At 39.1% G+C, this 17758-nt stretch overlaps 1 protein-coding gene across 1 annotated transcript in view; it reads left to right on the top strand.

The window, feature by feature from the left end:
* The window catches only part of ero1b (endoplasmic reticulum oxidoreductase 1 beta), an 83881-nt gene that overhangs the window by 2378 nt on the left and 63745 nt on the right, over window positions 1-17758 (top strand). Inside the window, exon 2 of the mRNA XM_072559579.1 lies at window positions 17526-17645. Coding sequence (XP_072415680.1) covers window positions 17526-17645 — 120 coding nt within the window. The remainder of the gene's footprint in view (window positions 1-17525; window positions 17646-17758) is intronic.

The following is a 17758-nucleotide window of genomic DNA, read 5'->3' as shown; positions in this document are numbered from 1 at the left end:
GCATATAATGGTTTGCACTGAGCCAACCGCACATAATCAGTTGGATCAATTAAAAGCACTGACCTGCTGAATTGTTGGCCACAGTTATTGCTGGGGAAAAGTTGCCACTGAAGCTTTTTTCTCAATTACAATATATTTCTGAATGAGATATTCCTTAGCTGAAATTGTTCATTTTGACAGCGAGACTTGTGTTATGGTACAGTAAGAGCTCACTTCTGGCCAACCTGAAGAGATGCTCACCGATAATAAATTGCTAGTCATTTCATTTTTCATCAAATGTTCATGTTTGCCAAAATGGCCACATTGGGCCTATCATTTGGATGGGCTTTGGCATTGTTAAGCTTTTGCTGTGCCCAATACACATGGGCACATTTTAACACCATGTGGTGTGAAACAAATTGGCTGGACCTGGCAGTGGACTAGTGGAGTTTGAATGGAATCATTACCATATACTGGTGTATAGGTCAATCTCATGTACAAGTCAACCCCTTATTTAGCTAAAAAATCTGGTATTTTTTATGTAGCTTGTGTATAAGTCAACCCTAGTTTTTCAAAGGTCTCTTCTTGACCATATATGCAGCCTTAAAGGGCATGATTTGCACATTTTTGCTTCAAATGCAATACCTGCGTCATCACGTTACGTGCACCAGTACCTGTATATATTTGCGCAATGTGAGTTTCAAATCGTTAAATTGAATGTTGATAATGATATGTATACTGTGTATATTTATTTATTTATGTAATATTTGCATATATTTGACTTGTACATGCAAATATCTACGGTACTTTATGGCAGCCCTCGACCTTGTCTTCCCACTGTTGCCTCAGTTTCTTATAAGTAGGTATCGCGTACAGGTGTGCTCTGAGCTTACTGTAAAACTCCCCCAGATTTTTCTGACAGAATGGCATCACAAAGAAACAAGTATATAGCACAGTTTAAACTAAAAATTATTGAAGTTGCAGAGAAGAACAACAATAGTGTAGCTGCAAGGGAATTCTTGTTTCTGAAAAACTTGTTTGAGTTTGGTGGCTAAAAGCCACACAGTTAGAGGCTGTGCCAAAACAGAAGTAGGCCAACTTGAGGAAAGCTGAACAAATGGCCACAACTGGAAGAAAAGGTTGCTGACTGGGTAATTCCACGTCGTTGGAACAGAAGCATAGTGACTCGACAACATATAAGAATATGTGCCAAAAATGAAGAAAATATAAATGGATTCAGTGATTTCAAAGCTAGTGTGAGATGGTGCAGTAGATTTATGAAAAGTTATGATTTAGTCGTTAGACAGAAAAACAAGACTGCCCAACATCTATCAGCAGAAATTAATGACGAGTTAATTGGGTTCCATCACTTTGTAATAAGAAGCCATAACTCAAATGAATTGTGTGTTGTATAGCCTGGTAGGTAGCCTGACCACCTGCCGGTATGCCTGTTAACATTTGTACATATGTGTACGCCTTCGTGCACTTTAGGGTACTAGTAGCTGGAATACGATACGACAGTCCATTCTAACATAGCAGGCAGAATGGAGACAGTTATCTTGTAAATAAATATTCAATAATGGCCATAATTCTTTTTATTTCTGTTTATTATTTTAGATAGAGATCTGGCTCTTGTTTGTCCATTTGTTTGACTCATACCAAGCATGAATTCATCCCCTCAAAAACAATACCTCGTGTATAAGTCGATCCCCTAATTTCAGTTTTAAAAAAAAAGATTTTCAAAACTTGACCTACACTCAAGTATATGTGGTAATTTGATTTTTTTTAAAACTGGACACTTGCATATACTTCAGCTTGATTCCTGCATTTGTTGCCACCACCTTATTAGTTTTTAGTTTATGTACCACAAATGAATGTGGTATTACTGAGCTTTATCTGCTGCTTTGATCATTGTTTGGTTAGGTTGATATGGGAGTCTAGGTATTATCTTGTCAAAGAGGATCTGTACGATTCTGAAATAAAGCTAGAAAATGCTGGTAAAATTCAGAAGTCTGACATCATTTGTGGAGAGAGAAACAGAGTTAACGTTTTAAGTTTGATGTGACTCTTCTTTGGAACACTTAAGTTCAAAACATTAACTGTACCCAGTTACCAGACCTGCTGAGTTCCACCTACAACTATTTTAATTCACAGTCCCAGCTTGCTTTTTATAAAAGCAAGAGGAGCATGGGTAGGGTGAATAAAGAACAAAGAACAAAGAAAATTTACAGCTCAGGAACAGGCCTGAGCCGATCTAAATCCACTGTATAAACCTATCACCCAGTTTCTAAGGATCTGTATCCCTCTGCTCGCCACCTACTCATGCAGCTATCCAGGTGCACCTTAAATGAATCTACCATGCCTGCCTCTACTACCTCTGCTGGCAGTGCGTTCCAGGCACCTACCAACCTCTGTATAAAATACTTGCCACGTGTATCCCCCTTAAACTTGTCTCCTCTCGCCTTGAACGCATGACCCTGGGAAAAAGCTTAACTCTATTCACCCTGTCTATACCCTTCATGGTTTTGTAGACCTCAGTCAGGTCCCCCCTCAATCTCCTTTTTTCTAACGAAAACAATCCTAACCGACTCAACCTCACTTCATAGCTAGCATCTTTCATACAAGGCAACACCCTCGTAAACCTCTGCATCCTGTCCAAAACGTCCACATCCTTTTGGTAATGTAGCAACCAGAACTGTACACAGTATTCTAAATGCGACCAAACCAAAGTTGTGTACAATTTTAACATGACCTGCCAACTCTTATACTCAATACCCTGACTGATGAAGGCAAACGTATCATATGCCCCTTGACCAGTCTATCCACCTATGCAGCCAGCTCCAGGGTACAGTGGACCTGAACTCCCAGATCTCTCCACTCATCAACTTTTCCCAAGGCTCTTACGTTTACAGTATAGTTTGCTCTGGAATTAGACTTCCCAAAATGCATTACCTCACATTTGCCTGGATTGAACTCCATTGCCACTTCTCCGCCCAGCTGTCCAGTCTATCTTACTCTCCTGTATTTTTTGACAGACCCCTATGCTTTCTGCTACTCCACCAATCTTCGTGTCATCAGCAAACTTACTGATCATACCAAGAATGCCCTCTTCCAGATCATTTATGTATATCACAAACAATAGTGGCCCCAGCACAGATCACTTTACTCCATTTCGAGAAACTCCCTTCAACTACTACTCTCTGTCTTCTGTTGCTCAACCAGTTCTTTATCCACCTAGCTAAAACACCCTGCACACCATGTGAGGTTCACATTCTCTATTAGTTTACCATGGGAAACTTTATCAAATGCTTTACTAAAGTCCATGTATATGACATCTACAGCCTTTCCTTCATCTATCAACTTGGTCACTTCCTCAAAGAACTCTATTAAGTTGGTAAGGCACAATCTCCTCCACACACAACCGCTTGCTTATCATTGATAAGCCCATTATTTTCCAAATATAAACAGATTTTATCCCTCAGTACCTTCTCCAGCAACTTTCCCACCATTGACGTCAGGCTCACTGGTCTGTAGATACTTGACTATCCCTATTACCTTTCTTTTAGGGGGACAACATTAACAACCCTCTGGTTCTTCGGCACTTCACCTGTGTTTAAGGATGCTACAAAGATATCTGTCTGGGCCCCAGCTATTTCCTCTCTTGCCTCCCTCAGCAACCTGGGGTAGATCCCATCCTGTCTTGGGGATTTGTCCACCTTAATATCCTTTAGCTTACATCTTCCCTCCTTATGCCAATGTGATCCAGAGTAAATAAACTTCGATCTTTAATCTCAAAATTCATCGTGTCCCTCTCCTCAGTGAACACTGATGCAAAGTAATCATTGAGAATCTCACCCATTTTCTCAGGTTCGAAACACAACCTTGTCCTTTAGTGGACCAAAATACCATCTAGAAGTCTCGTTTTTGGCTATTGAACCGCCTACCTACTCCCCTTACAATAAAATCCCCTACAACTATGGCCCTACGAGTCTTTTTCCCGCCCTTCTGAACAGCAGGACCTGCCACTGTGCCATAGCCCTGGCAACTTCTGCCCACGCCTGGTGAACCATCCTCCGACAGTATCCAAAACGGTATACCTGTTTTGGAGGGAGGTAACCGCAGAGGACACCTGCACTGCCTTGTTACTCTTTCTCTGCATTTCTCCCCCTCAGCAATTCTAATCTGCAGTGTGACCAATTCACTAAACATGTTATCCACAACCTCCTCAGCATTGCAGATGCTCCACAGTGAGTCCATCAAAAACTCCAGAGCCATCATGCGGTCAAACAAGAGCTGCAGCTGGACACTGTTCTTGCAAATGTAAGAGTAAGGGACATCAGCCATTTCCCTGAGCTCCTACATCAAGCAAGAGGCACATGATACGGGTTTGAGGCCCCTTGCCATTATAAGCCTTAGCTTTATATCAGCTAACTAAAACCAAACAATGCACTTAAAAGAAAAAAACTATTTTCCTTACAGAGTCCTTTTTGTCTGGTTAGAGGAGGGAGGGCAGGAGGGAGATACTACAAGTGTAGGATCTCTGGTTTAGCCACTCCCCAAATATATACTAAGTCCTTAGTTTCCTGGCCTGGTCTCCAGTGCCACCTCTGCTCTGTCTCCTGCTGCTCTCAGACAGGAAAAAGGCCACAGGCTTTGGAAGGTAATTATTTATACTGTTCACTTACCTTCCCAGCAACCTCCTGGTCTCCAATGTCACCTCCACTCTGTCTCCCGCTGCTCCCAGACAGTTTTAAAAAAAAGCCAAGTTTTTTTTCCCCAGTGTAGAGCAACCCAAAACTAGAGGACTTAGGGTTAAGGTTAGATTTACAAGGGAGCTGAGGGACAACCTTTTCACAGAGGGTGGAATATGTATGGAAGGAGCTGCTGGAAGAAATGTTGGAGGTTGGTACAATTGCAGCATTTAAAAGACATCAGGATGGGTATATGAATAAGAATGGTTGACAGGGATATGGGCCAAAAGCTGTGAAGTGGGACTAAATCAATTTAGGATATCTGGTTGGCATGGACAAGTTGGACTGAAGAGTCTGTTTACTTGCTGTATAACTATGACTGTGGTTGTGCCATTCCTTAGAACTGGGAAAAGTTAGAAATGTGATGGATCTTAAGTTGTGTAGTGGGAGAAGGTGGAAAAAGATGAAAAGGAAATGTCTGGGATAAGGCGGAAGACAGGAGACATTAAGTGACGAAAAATGTTCTGGGGCAGAATCCAAAGGAATTAGCAATGGGACAAGAAAAGAAGTAAAAGATTCTCTTCGTCTCTTGACCTTTTCATTTTAAAGGGTATCATGATAATATCACTGGACTTGTAATAAAGGCTAATGGCATGAGGGGACAGGTTCAAATTCTGCCACGGCTGTTTGAATTCACAAAATAAATCTGGAATTTAAGCTAGTTTTGGTAATTATGATCATCATAACTGTCAAAGTTGTAAAAGCCCATCTGACTCACTAACTTCCTTTATCTCATGGTTACTCTTAACTGCCCTCTGACAAGGACACTGGCTGACTTTGCCAGCAATGCTACTATCTCCTCATAGAATAAGGAAAAAAAGTTGCTGATCTGACATCAGCTGTCTTGATTTCTCGACTGCCCTCACTATATCCTGCCTCCCTTTGAATTTGCTGATCACAGGTACAATAGTAACATTGTTATCAAACCTGCTAACAACTGTGATGATGATGTCTGACATGCTGGTCTCTACTGATCAAAGGCTGAATGCCAATTCTATAGCTGTCCATCTACTTCTCCTGGACCTTGAATCCACTATCAAACATCAATAAACATTGTTTCCCAGATTATCATGGACATCCCATGGAGTTTATTCCTCTACAGCTTTCGACCTTACAATCCCCAAAGCCATACAGTCTGTTTCCCTCCTCTTCCAAGATCCACAAACAGAACTGACCTGGAAGATCTTTCATTTCAACCTGATCCTCCCCCATTAAACTGATTTCTTCCTACCTGACTTTCAACCAAGAGTGGTATCAGGTCAATTTTCAGATTTCACTTTTCTTGAGAAACAAGCCCCAGGCTGTTCAATCTTTCCTGATGGGTATCATCTCTCAGTTCTTGTGTGACCCTAGTAATTCTCTTTTGTTGTATTATTTCAAGTGCCATTACATTTTTCTTACAATTTGAAGATTGGAATTCTTCACAGTTCTCTTTAGTGCAGTCTAAACCAGCTTCGATACAGGAATGACTTAACTTTACTACTTTAATTCTGTTCTTGTCATTGCCCCAGTATGTTACGGACTTTCAGCTAATTTTAAAATTTGACACAAAAAGTTGGAAAGTATGGCCGTCCCCAAAGGTGTTTTATGTGGGGTGAAGCCACTCCCTATGTCTCAAAAGAATCTTTCACTTTACAAGACCCATGCTCTACCTGTAAAGCATCAACTTCCTTCAGGAACTAGGGCTCCTATGTAAGACATGTGATTGTAACTCAGAGACTGTGTTAACCATAATTATAACAGTAATCTTTACCTCAAATCAATTTTTGTGTATCCATGTGCCCAGAAGTGTATGACATGACATAAATTTGGATTATTGGATGAGAATAATAACGCCTTTTTTAAAATCACAAAAGCTTGATGCTGAAATTACTTCAGTTGGGATCCATTCTCCAAGAATAAGGTAAGGCGAGCCAGAGAGACAATAAAGAAAATGAAACACAGATAGGAAAAGGAACTTAAGTTCTGTCTGTCACATTCCAGAAATTAACCTTAGAGCTTTAGGTTTTTTTTTATATGTATGATTAATCCACGTGGCTACTTTTAGTGATTGATGTATCTGTATTTCATATCCCTCTGTTCCCCTTCCTCATTTCAAGAGACAGTTTCCAATGTATGATGGACTTACATTTTGCTATGAAAAATATCACCTTAAATTTACCTGTCATGTAGCCCAGCTACCAATTACACAATTCTATAAATTTATTTGTTATTGTGTTACAACCATTATCATAACTACAACTCCTGACTTGCCACCTTCTAGAAATTTTGAAATTGTACTTTTAAATCCTGAGTACAAATCTGCGTGCAGACATTTCCACATATACATATGTACATGTAGCAGAAGCACTATTACCTTTTCCATACTACTTTCAATTTTTGTGGATACAATCCACATGATTAGTTTATCAAGCATCTCTTTCCTCATTCCTTCTTCTATCTTAAATATCATTAGAAAAGATTAAAAAGAATTAAGTGACCCCAACCTGTTACTGACCCTTGGTATATTGCAGGACAAAATAATTATTGAATATTTCCAAATCCATGGCCACTTCCATCTAGAAGAACAAGGGTAGCAGATACATCAACATCTGCAAGTTGCCCTCCAAACCATTCACCATCCTGACTTGGAAATATATCACTGTTGCTTCAGTTTTGCCTGTCAACACCCTGCAACTCCCTCCCTAACAGCATTGTGGGTCTACCTGCAGCACATGGACTGCAAGATTTGAAAAGGCAGCATAGCACCACCTTCTCAAAGGTAACTGGGAATGGGTAGTGCTGGTTCAGGCAGCAATGCCCATGTCCCACGAATGAAAGATATGATTCTGCCACTTCACTGGCTTCATATGTGCATTTATTGTTTACTTCCCTGAACATCTCTAGATGATTTTTTTCATTTTTTTATATGTATGTTTACAATATTTTGAATTTCTTGATTTAATTTAACAGTTTATCTTTGCTTTCTCCAGATCTGCCCCCTTAAAAAATACCAGATGTGCTAATATGTCCTTCTTTAGCTTGGTGTCAATTTTTGCCTGATTTAAATATGATTGGGAAATCTTTTAGGATATTTGTATAAACACACAATTGGGTGTGGTTCTGATTAGACTACATCAAATAAATAATCTATATAGGAGAGTGAAGAAAGTATTTGGCATGTTTTCCTAGATTGGTCAGAGCATTGAGTATCGGAATTGGGAGGTCATGTTGCGGCTGGACAAGACATTGGTTAGGCCACTTGAAATGTTGTGTGCAGTTTCTGGTCTCCTTCCTATCGGAAGGATGTTGTAACACTTGGAAGCGTTCAGAAAAGATTTACAAGGATGTTGCCAGGATTGGAGGTTTTGAGCTATAAGGAGAGGCTGAATAGGCTGGGACTGTTTTTCCTGGAGCATCAGAGGCTGAGGGGTGACCTTATGGAGGTTTATAAAATCATGAGGGGCATGGATAGGATAAACAGACAAGGCCTTTTCCCTGGGGTGTGGAAGTCCAGAATTAGAGGGTATAGGTTTAGGATGAGAGGGGAAAAATTTAAAAGTGACGTAAGGGTCAACGTTTTCACATTCACAATATTGAAATTCAGTAGCAATACCTTACTTTTGTTTTTGAGGTTATTTGTTTAAAATACAAATTCTATGATTGAATGATTTTTTTTATCAAACAACTTCATGCATTCATTTGACACTTTTTAATGTAGTAAAGTATCCCATGTCACATTACCAGATAACAATTGACATTGAGCCAAATAACATATTAGAACCAGTATTATCCAAAGTACGTGTGTGAAAAGGAAAATTTAGAGCAACTGTGTAAAGACTTTGCTTATATTTCCTTGTTTTTCTGATATAGTTTTTTTTTATTGTGCCATAGCCTCTTGTTTCACAATTTGCATTACAAGTTGCAGATTACATCAAATGATGTACAGTATAGTCTGGGTGTTAAGATTTCAGCTTAAGAGTACCTGTCAATATACCTGCTTTGTTCCCCTTGTCCTCACCTACCATCCCACCAACAACCCCTTCCAAAAGATCATTAACCGCCATTTCCGCTACCACATTTCCTCCCCTTCCTTGTCAACTTTCTGCAGCGTCTTCTCCCCAGGACACCCTAGTCCACCACTCCTCCACTTATAATACCTCTCCACACCCCATAGCACCTTCCCTGGCAATCACAGAAAATGTAACCCTTGTCTGTTTACTTCCTCGCTCCTCATTATCTAATGCCCATACACATCATCTAGGTGAAGCAGCAACTGCCAGACTTGCTGAGTTTTTCCAGCACTTTCTGTTTTTGTTTCTAATAAGTTTGTCAAACATTACTTCCTTTTCACAAAACCATGTGGACTTGGCCTGAATACCTTGGAACTTATCATAGAGTCCGCCTACAATTTCTTTCAATAATAATATCATGGACCAGATCAAACCCCTTCAAAATATATGAAGAAGATAACTTTCTTATTGTCAAGGCCACGCAATGCCAGGTGTTGCATTCCAGATGTATTTTGATTGATACACTACCAGTGTTGAAGCAAAACAAATATTATTCATACATTATAATTACAAAGCAACAAAAGAAAGAATTGGAATGACAACTTTGGATGTACATTTGCTCGCTGAGCTGGAAGTTTCATTTTCAGATGTTTCGTCACCATACTAGGTAACATATTCAGTGAGCCTCCGAACGAAGCACTGCTGATGATTCCTGCTTTCTATTTATATGTTTGGATTTCAATCTAAAAATAAATAGAAAGCTGGAAACATCAGCAGTGCTTCATCTAGAGGCTCACTGAAGATGTTACCTAGTATGGTGATGAAATGTCTGAAAATGAACCTTCCCGCTCAGGAAGCAAACTTACATTCAGAACCTCAACCTGAGCTACAAATCTTCTCAAAACTCGATAACAACTTTATTGGAAATCTTAACAATAATAGATTGTTTGAATATTGAAAAGTTACTGTTCCAATGTAGTAACATCCCATTAACACACCCTTGGTAAATTTAACAAATTAGATTATTTTGCAGCAGGAAGAGAACCCAAGCTTTTAGCTGTTGGAGAGAGAGGAATAAGAGCTTCCTTATTCAGTTACAAGACCTCACTAACTGCTACTGAAGGCTAAAACTAAAAAAAACACTTGTTCTGTGGGAGCTTGACCCTACCCATTCAGGCTGCTTCTATTGTTCCAACTTTAAAAAATCTAAGGCCTCACAAGCTATTTAGTTCACTGGTTTTGGCACAAACTGTTCTGTACCTTTGTCTCAACCTTTCTTCATTTAAAAAAAAGGACACAATACACCTCTTAAAGCCATAAGTATTGTCACATTAGATTCCCTACAGTGTGGAAACAAGCCCTCCGGCCCAAGTCCACACCAACCCTGCAAAGGATAACCCACCCACACCCCTACCTTGTAGGTATCCCTGACTAATGCACCTAGCACCATGGGCAATTTAGGATGGCCAATTACCTAACCTGCACATCTTTGGACTGTGGGAGGAAGCACCCAGAGGAAACCCACACAGACACTGGGAGAATGTGCAAATCCAATACAGACAGTTGCCCGATGCAGGAATTGAACCTGGGTCCCTGGTGCTGGGAGGCAGCATTGCTAACCACTGACCTATCATGCTGCCTAACTTCTAACATTTTCCCTTTGACAGATATTAAGACCCTAGGATGAAGTCCAAGAGTTGTGAACCCACAACTGCAACAATTTACTCTGATTTTGTCGTTTTTCTTGAGTCCAACCCCCCCCCCCCCCATGTCCTGATTTATCGTCGCTTCTGGGATCCTATTTGTCTTCTACAATGAATTTATAAGAACTTTTAAACATATATATTTCTGGCTTTCTTATTCCAACTTTTCCTTCATTTGTCAGTTTCTTTGCTTTTTTTAAGGCAAGTTCTGGTAAGGGAGCAGAGTGAGTCGACCTCAAGCATTTGCCTATTATTAGTTTTAAATGCAGATTGACCAATCTGCGGGGAAATTTACAGTACTTTTCAGAAGGAGACGGTTCAACCCGTAATACTGTCCAATTCATCCCAGTCTCCTTGTTGTTTGATCAGAACACGGTATTACTAGAATTTTCTCATTTTAAATTAAGATTGACTCTTAAGTCAATAAGTTGTTTCGATGTTGTCATTCATGCACCCCTGGGTGTTTGGAGACGGGGTGGGGGAGGGTTGTCACGCAGGTTGATCGGCGCAGCCTCAGGTAGATTTTGTTTGGGGGAGGGGGGTCTTCTGTATCGTCGCGTGCGACGTAGATGTGGCCAATAGACGTTGGTTCGTCGCGTGAACGCCGAGCCTGAGTTGTTTTTTTTGTTTGGGGAGTTGCGGGGGGGGCGCTGCGCGTAGGATGCTGGGAACTGTAGTTTCGTTCCTTGGAACGGGTGCACGAGGGTAAAACAACTGTAATTCCCATGACCGCCGAGTGCGCACCTGCGCAGTGAATTGGTAGGGGAGAGAGCGCTGAAATGGGCGAGGAGCTGGTGGAGCGTGCGCAAGAAGGTGTTGGACAGCTTCAGCGAGGAGGCAGGACCAGACAGGAGGAGGAGATGATGTTGAGCATCTAAGCTTGACAGCCGGTCTGTTGTCGAGTTGCTCTCGGAGGAGTTGCCTCTGACTTCATTAACGCCACGAGCTCGGGCTGATGGTAACGGCGGTGATGAGCGCGGTGCCGGCGGCGTTGGCTGCCGTCTTCAGCTTGTGTTCGCTCTCGGAGAGCGGCAGCGTCATCGCCATCGCCAACCAGGTACAGAGACTTTGAGTGAGGTCTCACCCTGTCCGCGGAATATCTGTATGAACAGACTGTTATTGATTCCATTCAGTCAGCAACTGCTTCGAAAGCGACGGTTCCCCCTTCCCTTCGGGTGATTTAAAAGTAAATCCTATGAGTTGATCGTAACCAAAACGAGAAAATTGCTGTTTAGTGTTTTAATCTCACGTACTTCTGAAGTAAACGTGTGCGAATTTTGTCAAATGGATCTAGTTTTATCTTGTCAAAATAATCCAGTGTGAGTCAAAGGAGGGGTTGTATTATTTGTTTTAAACTAAAATATCGAGAGTAACGGCTGAAGCACGAAACAAACCGAAATAGTTTTCAATATTGTGTAAATTTGTCAAGAATTGGTGTATATCTTGTGCATAAATAATCTTAACCTAAGAACATTTTGGCGTTGTGAAGGCGATTGTGGAGGTTTATTTGAAATAATTTTCAATGAAAATTCGGATTGTTCATTTTATGCTTATTGACGATCTTAAATTGGATGCGTTTTAATTATTGATGTAAGGCATAGGGAATCGCTCAAGCGTTGATGCCAATTCCTGTTCGTCAGTTCTTTAGCCAAAACGTGTAGAGTCCGGAATATTAAATGGAGTGTCTTAATACTATAGAAAGTGATCAAGAGCAACTTTTTACAAATGTTTCATAATGTTCTTAAATGTATGTATTATCAGATACGTGTGTTGCGAAGTCAATATACTAGTGTTCAAGTAGCTGTTGCACTGGATTAAGGACTATACTGTTGTATGTTCAAAATGTCTATTTTCATACATATTGAATATTCCATAAATAAAAAAAATGCTGTGTGAATTTCAATTTGACTTCCTTTTGTATTTTCTGCTTTGTAATAAAGCTGAATAATAAGGATTTAAAGCTGAATTCTGTAAACTTAATGCAAAATACACAGAATTTTACATCCATAGTTATTTTTAACTAGCCCAATCACTTGGAAAGAGTTATTTTCAACCTAAAGTTTACTTCGTTGACTTTCTGGCCCTACTTGGACTCCTCATTCTAGAAGTGCAATTCTCAACTTTTCCATTTTATTTAAAGACCTTTTCTTAAATTTGATCACTAACCACCTTTTTGTAACACTTCCCATTATTTTAGCAGTTAATTTGCTGGTTACTTTAATTATAGGACTCCTGACTTCAGGAACCCTTTTTTCTTTGTTAAAGTCACAAATAAATTTATACATTGGTAATTGCTGCCTCCACCTATCTCTTTCGCTCCCTCCTCCTCTGCAACAGGGGAATCGGGTTGCAGAGAAAAGGTAGGAATGCAAACCTGAGGAATGGCTGATCAGGTGTGATCCGATTGAATGGAGAAGCAGGCTAGAGGGGCAAAATGGCCAACTCCTCTTTCTATTTATTATGATCTTAGAAGTGCTTAGGATAATATTTAACTTTACATCAAACATAATTTGAAAATGACCAGTGTTGCAAGAGAGTAACAGCAAACTGCTTACTTTGTAAAAGGATAGTTTGACTTTGACTTTGAGTTTTCATTTCTTGCTGCTTTTCGAGTTTTGTTCTCAATGTGTAAGAAACAATGTATTTATCTTTGATGTAACGGCTAGTGACTGAGTTGCTGCACTGAGTTAATTTAGTAATGAAAATGGTTATTTCACCCAAATATTTCTTCTCGTGTGATGTTGACTTCTACTTGGAATGTGTTTATTCCAGTAATAGGTGTTAATCAGGAGGGGAAGAGTTGGGTTGTGGAGTAAAAACAGAGATAAAGCGGGGAGGGGCAAGGCACTTCTCTTCGATCCATCCCTCCCTTACATCTTTCTTCAACAACCCCGCTGTCCGTCTCTCTCATTTTTCCTCCAACATATCCTATTTCCCCTCCCATCGCACCATGACTTTGGGTCACTGTCTCACAAGGCAGTGAAGGTGTATTTATTAAATGCTTTTAAGACCAAGGTAAAAAAAATCTTACTGGGTGAGGAATCAAAAGTTATCTGGGGTAAATGAGAATATGGAAACAGAATCTCAAACAGATCAACCATGATCTTATTGAATAGTGTAGCAGGATACTGGAACCAAGTGGCCTATATCACCTTTTTTTAATGTTTGTATATAGCTGCTGGTGTTGACAAGTATGTTGTTGAGATTGCCCTTCATCTTGTGAACTCACATGTCTTAATATGCTGTTTGGTTACTGTCCTCTCCACTGCTCAAGGATCCTCAGCACTACTTACCCAAATATATATTTATGTAATTTATAGGCAGGGTGAGTAGACACTGATTAGATGAAGGAATGGTGACCACCCTATTTCTTCCCCTACCCCCATCTCTTTCTTCCCCGTCCTTCGTGCTCTCGTTCTCCTTCACCCCCCTTGCCTCCACCAAAAAAGATTTTAACATCGCAACTTACTTGCTACCCAGGTTGAGTTCAGTTAATGTGACGTAGTCAGGGACTCGCATGAAATGTTCTGGCCAAACTGCCTTCTCTTAAACATCAGCTCATTAGTACTTTGTATCTTGGTATATATTACACATGGAAAATTTAATATATTGCTTATTAATAAGTTACTTTTTCACCTGGTGAATGGGAACTATTATTGTTCAGGTTATGCTTAGATGTCCCAAGACATTGCTATTTGTCTGTTCCATCGTTAGTGCAATTGACTAACTGCTATTTATAATTGACTGTCAAAAACAGCAGGTGGTGGTGGAGATGTGCTCTTGTTTATGTACACGGGTTGAAATAATTCCCAAGGCCTTCTCCTATCAACTGTTTTTTGTTTGCTCTATCCTATCGTGTATAACTGCATTGGGACACACACTGCTGTCACCACTTGGAAACTTGGAGCACAAGCGCCAGTTGATAAACTTGCCTTGGGGAATCTTATCCTGGTATATAGTGAAGTGGGTACTTTTGTCATTACTGAAATGTTATAAGATAAAATAACAACAGATGTGTACACTTCAGCAATCTTTAAAGGATACAACACTTTGGTCATAAGTTTCCATAAAGCAGAACAGTTATATTGCACATGTGTGTGAAATATTGTATGTGTTGGCAACCTTGAAATAAAAACAAAATGCTGGCAATACCTCAATTTGGTAATGTTTACAGAAACAAACTAGTTTTGACTAAAGGTGAAAGCAAAGTACTGCAATCTTTGGAGTTCTGAAATACAATCAAAATACCGGAGAAGCCATCTGGAGTCTGGAACCATCTGTGGAGAGAGAAACTGAATGTGGACAGAAACACTAACTGTTTTTTCTATCTCCACAGATGCTGCCAGAACTGTTGAGTTGCTCCAGCACTTTCTGCTTTTAGTTCCGATGAAAGACCATTAACCTGAAACACTAAAGCTTTGATCGGTCTCTTGTGCCGATTCTGGCTTGTCCACCTCCAGCTGTAATGTTTCTTCCTATCCTCTGTGACATTCTACTATTCTAGGATAATCCATAGAGTATGAATGATATTTCCATCCTTTCTCTAAATATGAACAGTTGTATCAACATCAAGACTGTCCAATAGCTGCCCCTTCAGATGTCGAGTACCTTTTGCACTCATCTCTTCCACTCGTGCCATCTTCCGTTCTACTATAAGACCCTCACAAATGTTTCTCTTACATGGAAATGATAGTTCAGATGTTTATTTTCCATGTGATAAATTTTAAATATTTGCTGTAATTCAGGTTATAATGTACAACAAATTTAAGATCTACCAAGTTTGAAAGAGAGTATTTCTTCGCTTTTGCTTGAGCATTCACTTTCTAGGTTAAACAAGATTTTGTTCTCCATTGTGAAACCTTTCTCCAACAAAACACCTAACTTCCTGATTGCATCATGTAGTGCCAGCTTTAATCCACTTAAAATACATGGATGGTAATAAATTCTGAGAGATTTCTTCAATTTTTAAAAAACACTTTGTGCATTGTGCAATTTGTCATAATGTATGCACAAAAACAGTAATTGTAAAACATTCTTAGGCGCTTGGTCTTTTTAAAAGTATTTTTATGATGCATCTACTTAAAATTACTTTTTAATCAATCTTTTGAAGTGGCCAAAGATTATATATGGTTGCTTTTAAATATTAAATTTATTGTATCGGTCAATCCCTTTTAGAGGATCTGCAAATGTCTTTGAGTAAAACCAAAACAGTCACTGAGACTTTCCAGTTTAAACTGCTATGCATGAATTATAATATTGACTAATTTTGAGCATGCATTCAATGTTTTGGAACAGTGGTCACATCTGCAAAGCTCGGCCAATGACTGTATCACCTTTCTTTAAGATATGCTCTGGCTACCAGTTGTTAAAAGCTGGGTTATTGATCCAGACATTCACCCTGTTTCTCCCTATACGTGATCTACAGAGTACTCGCAATATTTTTGTTAATGTTTGTAGTAAATCTCCAGATCATTTTGAGTATTTCAATTTAATTACCCTCAATTATATAAACATGAAAAGTGTAGTGAGTTTTCAGAACCTGTCCTCCATTTAATCCTTTAGTCCTGCTGTGTGGTGACTGCACTTTTGCCACTCCAATGGCAATATATTTCCTGAGAATTGGCACCCAAAGTTGAGTGCAATGAAATCTGACCAATAATGTATTACTAAAGCATCACTTCCTGAGTTTTGAATGTCAGCTTCTTTGAGATAAACACCATTCCATTAGTCCTTTTAATTTCTTTTCACATCTTTATACCTAGATCATCAGTGCCTCAGAGGAATAAATATTGTGTTCACTGACTATCAACTGACTTCAGGCTGCACAAATTATTGTTAGGTTAGCAGCGAAAAGTGGGATAGAGTTAGTTGATACAAGAGATCTTACTGATACTACAAATGGTGGGAGACAGAAGAGGGCTCTTTTCTATCGTTCATTCTTAGGTTGTTGCAGAATGTGTTTATTACCCATCCCTTATTAGCCTGAGGGGACAGTGGTAGGTCCTGGTTCTATCCTTTTGGTCCTTGGGAAGGAATCAAAGAAGAGGAGCTCATCTAAGTATTTATCAACTTTGGCACAGAACAAGTGATTTGATTGCACGAACAAAGATATTGTATTGAGATGCATTTTGAAATGCTCATATCACTCTCTGTGATGAGTAGTTCCAAAGTGCTAAGCACCCTAAGAATTTATCAGTAAACTTGCCACGTTGAATGAAATTGTCGTGATTTGGCCATAACTTTCAATACAAATATTTGATATCTAGTAATGATTTTTGTTACTTTTCTAGCAATACTTTACAGCAATACTTTTCTAATGCGTAATGGTAAAAAGGAGCAGCTTTCTTAGGAGTACGATGACTAAGAAATTCAAAGGTTTGGGAACTTGATGCTGATAACCCAGTTGCTGTCATGTTTCTGTATTGTTAGAACGGGATTGTGTGCATTTTATCCCTTTTTCTAGTTTGTGTGGAAGCTCTAATATAAGTTTGTAGTTTTGACAGAAGTAAAATATACACCCCTCCTTTTGACTAGCAACAGACTTTTGTAAGTTTCATTTAAGTTGTCCAAAATTAGTTTTGCAATCTTTGACTGTTTTTCATTTAATTGAAATATTTCAAAGTTCAGGATCTGTCTTGACTAAAAATGCACGTGAAGCTGTCATTTTCTGTCTTGTCTTACTGGTTTGTTGCATTATAAATGACTAAATATTTCCAATATAGTAAATAATATGGGCCGAATCAAGTGGCACATCTAAGTTTCGTTTTTTTTTTGTGTGACTTTACCACCCTTGCACCAAATCATAAAGGTTTTCAGCTTTGATAAATTATGAAAACATTCTTGGGGGGAAAAAAAAGTATCTAATTTCAGAATCAGATGAGTCACTGCTGAAAAGTAGTTTTGGAATTTCCCAAAAGGATTATATATACCTAGTATTTTATATAGGTATAAGATCTGTTTTGAGATACCGGCCAACCAGTTATGTCTCCAACATTTTCAATGTTAGTTGTCCACTTGGTTTATTACTATCTGGAATGTTTCAATAAATTTATATTTTGATTTTATATGTTTGAAATGAACTCTAATCTTTTTTGCTTTAGCTGACAGGTGTCTTGGATGACTGCTTCTGTGACATAGAAAGCATTGATGATTTCAACAGCTACAAGATCTTCCCTAAATTACAGCAACTGCTAGAAAGGGATTACTTCAGATATTATAAAGTAAGATCTCTAACTTGCATAAAACATTTTAAGAGCATCCAGTCGTGTTTTTTTTATAAAGGTTCTTTAAAATTTTTTAAAATAATAAATGATTAATGGTAGCTCAGCTCTTG

This window comes from Chiloscyllium punctatum, chromosome 3, assembly GCF_047496795.1.
Source record: "Chiloscyllium punctatum isolate Juve2018m chromosome 3, sChiPun1.3, whole genome shotgun sequence".
Taxonomy (NCBI): Eukaryota; Metazoa; Chordata; class Chondrichthyes; order Orectolobiformes; family Hemiscylliidae; genus Chiloscyllium; species Chiloscyllium punctatum.
This window is presented reverse-complemented; position numbering and strand designations above follow the sequence as displayed.